This window comes from Penaeus vannamei, chromosome 30, assembly GCF_042767895.1.
Source record: "Penaeus vannamei isolate JL-2024 chromosome 30, ASM4276789v1, whole genome shotgun sequence".
Classification (NCBI taxonomy): Eukaryota; Metazoa; Arthropoda; class Malacostraca; order Decapoda; family Penaeidae; genus Penaeus; species Penaeus vannamei.
The window spans coordinates 25042558-25045057 of NC_091578.1; the positions used below are offsets into that span (position 1 = coordinate 25042558).

The following is a 2500-nucleotide window of genomic DNA, read 5'->3' on the forward strand; positions in this document are numbered from 1 at the left end:
AGACAGAGAGAGAGAGAGAGAGAGAGAGAGAGAGAGAGAGAGATGAAGAGAGAGATAGAAATGAAGAGAGAGAGAGAGATGAAGAGAGAGAGAAATATACAGAGAGGGAGAGCGACAGAGAGAGAGAGAGATGAAGAGAGAGAGAGAGAGAGAGAGAGAAACATACAGAGAGGGAGAGCAAGACAGAGAGAGAGACAGAGAGAGAGAGATGAAGAGAGATAGATAGATAGATAGAGACAGAGAGAGAGAGAGAGAGAAACATACAGAGAGGGAGAGCAAGACAGAGAGAGAGAGAGAGAGAGATGAAGAGAGATAGATAGATAGATAGAGACAGAGAGAGAGAGAGAGAGAAACATACAGAGAGGGAGAGCAAGACAGAGAGAGAGAGAGAGAGAGATGAAGAGAGATAGATAGATAGATAGAGACAGAGAGAGAGAGAGAGAGAGGCAGAGAGACAGAGAGAGAAAATAATGACAAACCTTCCCATCAGTTCAGAGTCAACGAAGCAAAATAATCCACTCGAAATTGGGAAACATTTTTTTTCTTCTTTCATTTTTTTTTTTCTTTTTTTTTTTTTTGTCTATGCCAGTCACGTTCTGACAAGGTAACGCGTTCTTCCAACCGCGAAGGAACAGCGAAGTTCCTGCTGACGTTACGAGCTGACACTTGCTTTTCGTTTCTATTGAACTTTTTTTCTCTTTTCTCTCTCTCTCTCTCTCTCTTTCTTTCTTTCTTTCTATCTCTCTGTCTCTTTCTCTCTCTCTCTCTCTCTCTCTCTCTCTCTTTCTCTCTCTCTCTCTCTCATCTCTCATCTCTCTCTCTCTCTCCTCTCTCTCTCTCTCTCTCTCTTCTCTCTTTCTTTACCTCTTCGTTTATCTATTCTCTGTTTCGTCTCTCCTTCGAGTCAGAACAAACAAATAACAAAACCAATTATCATTTACGACGTCTCACATTTACCCCTCAAGGACCTCGAATAATTTTTATCTTATATTTAATCAGAGAACATTGAACAAAAATGAAATGATAAAATTACTATTAGTTCCCTCTTATATTTATTCCCAGATTGTTATTCCCCATTTTAACGAAGAATAGAAGAGATAATTTCGATAAAACAATTAAAACCATAAAATCGCTTTTCAGATCTACTCCTAGATTTATTATGCACAAAGTTTTCTTCAAAAGAAATAATAATAATAAATTAATAAAAAAATAATAATAACAAGTACAGATGAACAATGAACAAAAGTGATTTCTTAAAAGATATATGAATAAAAAAATGAACATTGAACAACATTGAATAGATAAGATAACCAATGACCATCAATTATCTTCTCTTAATGAACAAAAGCGATTTCTTAAAAAATAAAGGATTAAAACAGGAACAATGAACAACACTGAATAGATAATATAACCAAATGACCATTAATTATCTTCTCTTAATGAACAAAAGCGATTTCTTAAAAAATAAAGGATTAAAACATGAACAATGAACAACACTGAATAGATAATATAACCAATGACCATTAATTCTCTCCTCTTGTTCCAGGTTCCGGCCAGAGTCCCAGAACAACCTCGGATACGGCAGCGCAGGCTACAGCGGCTACTCCGGTCCCCTGGCCGAGGTGAGTACCCTCTGTGTATGTTTGTTATCGTTATCACTGTTATTTTTACCATTGTTCTTATCGCTGTTATCGTTATCATTGTTATTATCATTATCATTATCATCATAATTATCATTATTGTTATAATCATTTTAATTGTTGGTACTCTTATTATCCTCATCATTATTATTATTGTTATTATCATTATTACTATTATCGTTTTCTTCACTCTCCTCATTATCCCAACTACTACTACTACTATTACTAATATTACTATTACTTCCATCCTTACTATAACGATCATCATCATTCCCATTGCCATTTTTGTCATCATTGCAACCATGATCATCATCCTTGACATCAAACGTGTATCTCTGTTTTCTCTGTTTCCCCCCATCCCACCCCACCCCACCCCACTCCACCCCGCACCCCACACCCCACCCCACCCCCCACCCCCCACCCCCCGCACCCCACATCCGGGCAACTGGCAAATGAACCTCCCAAACGGCTCACAATTTCTGTTTATCTTCCCCCCCCTCCCCACTCTGTTTACGTAATTCTCTCGCAGCGTGTACTTCCGACAAACACTCCCCACCACACCCACCCACCCTATCCCGCCCACCCCGCCTATCCCGCCCCCTTAACCATTACATACGCGCCCACGACTTTAACCATTAGTCTCCCCGGTCGAAGCAGCCGAAGAGATCCCTTATATGGACGCTCTCTCTCTATGCACGGCTGGGTTGGCACTTAGGCAATTTCTAGTCTGTTTAGAAAGCCTTCCTTGCTTCACTTATTGCTAGAATTTGCCCCCAAAAGGAATTTCTCTGGAGTTCATCGTGCTTAAGTGTCTCACAAATAGGAATTCTGGGTTTGTGCGTTTGTTTGTTTGTCCTCTC

The 2500-nt window shown here is 39.5% G+C and overlaps 1 protein-coding gene across 2 annotated transcripts in view; it reads left to right on the forward strand.

Moving 5' to 3' along the window:
- The window catches only part of spab (space blanket), a 121607-nt gene that overhangs the window by 50846 nt on the left and 68261 nt on the right, over positions 1 to 2500 (forward strand). For both annotated transcript variants that reach the window (XM_070143211.1, XM_070143212.1), the window contains exon 3: positions 1547 to 1622. In XM_070143211.1, coding sequence (XP_069999312.1) covers positions 1547 to 1622 — 76 coding nt within the window. The remainder of the gene's footprint in view (positions 1 to 1546; positions 1623 to 2500) is intronic.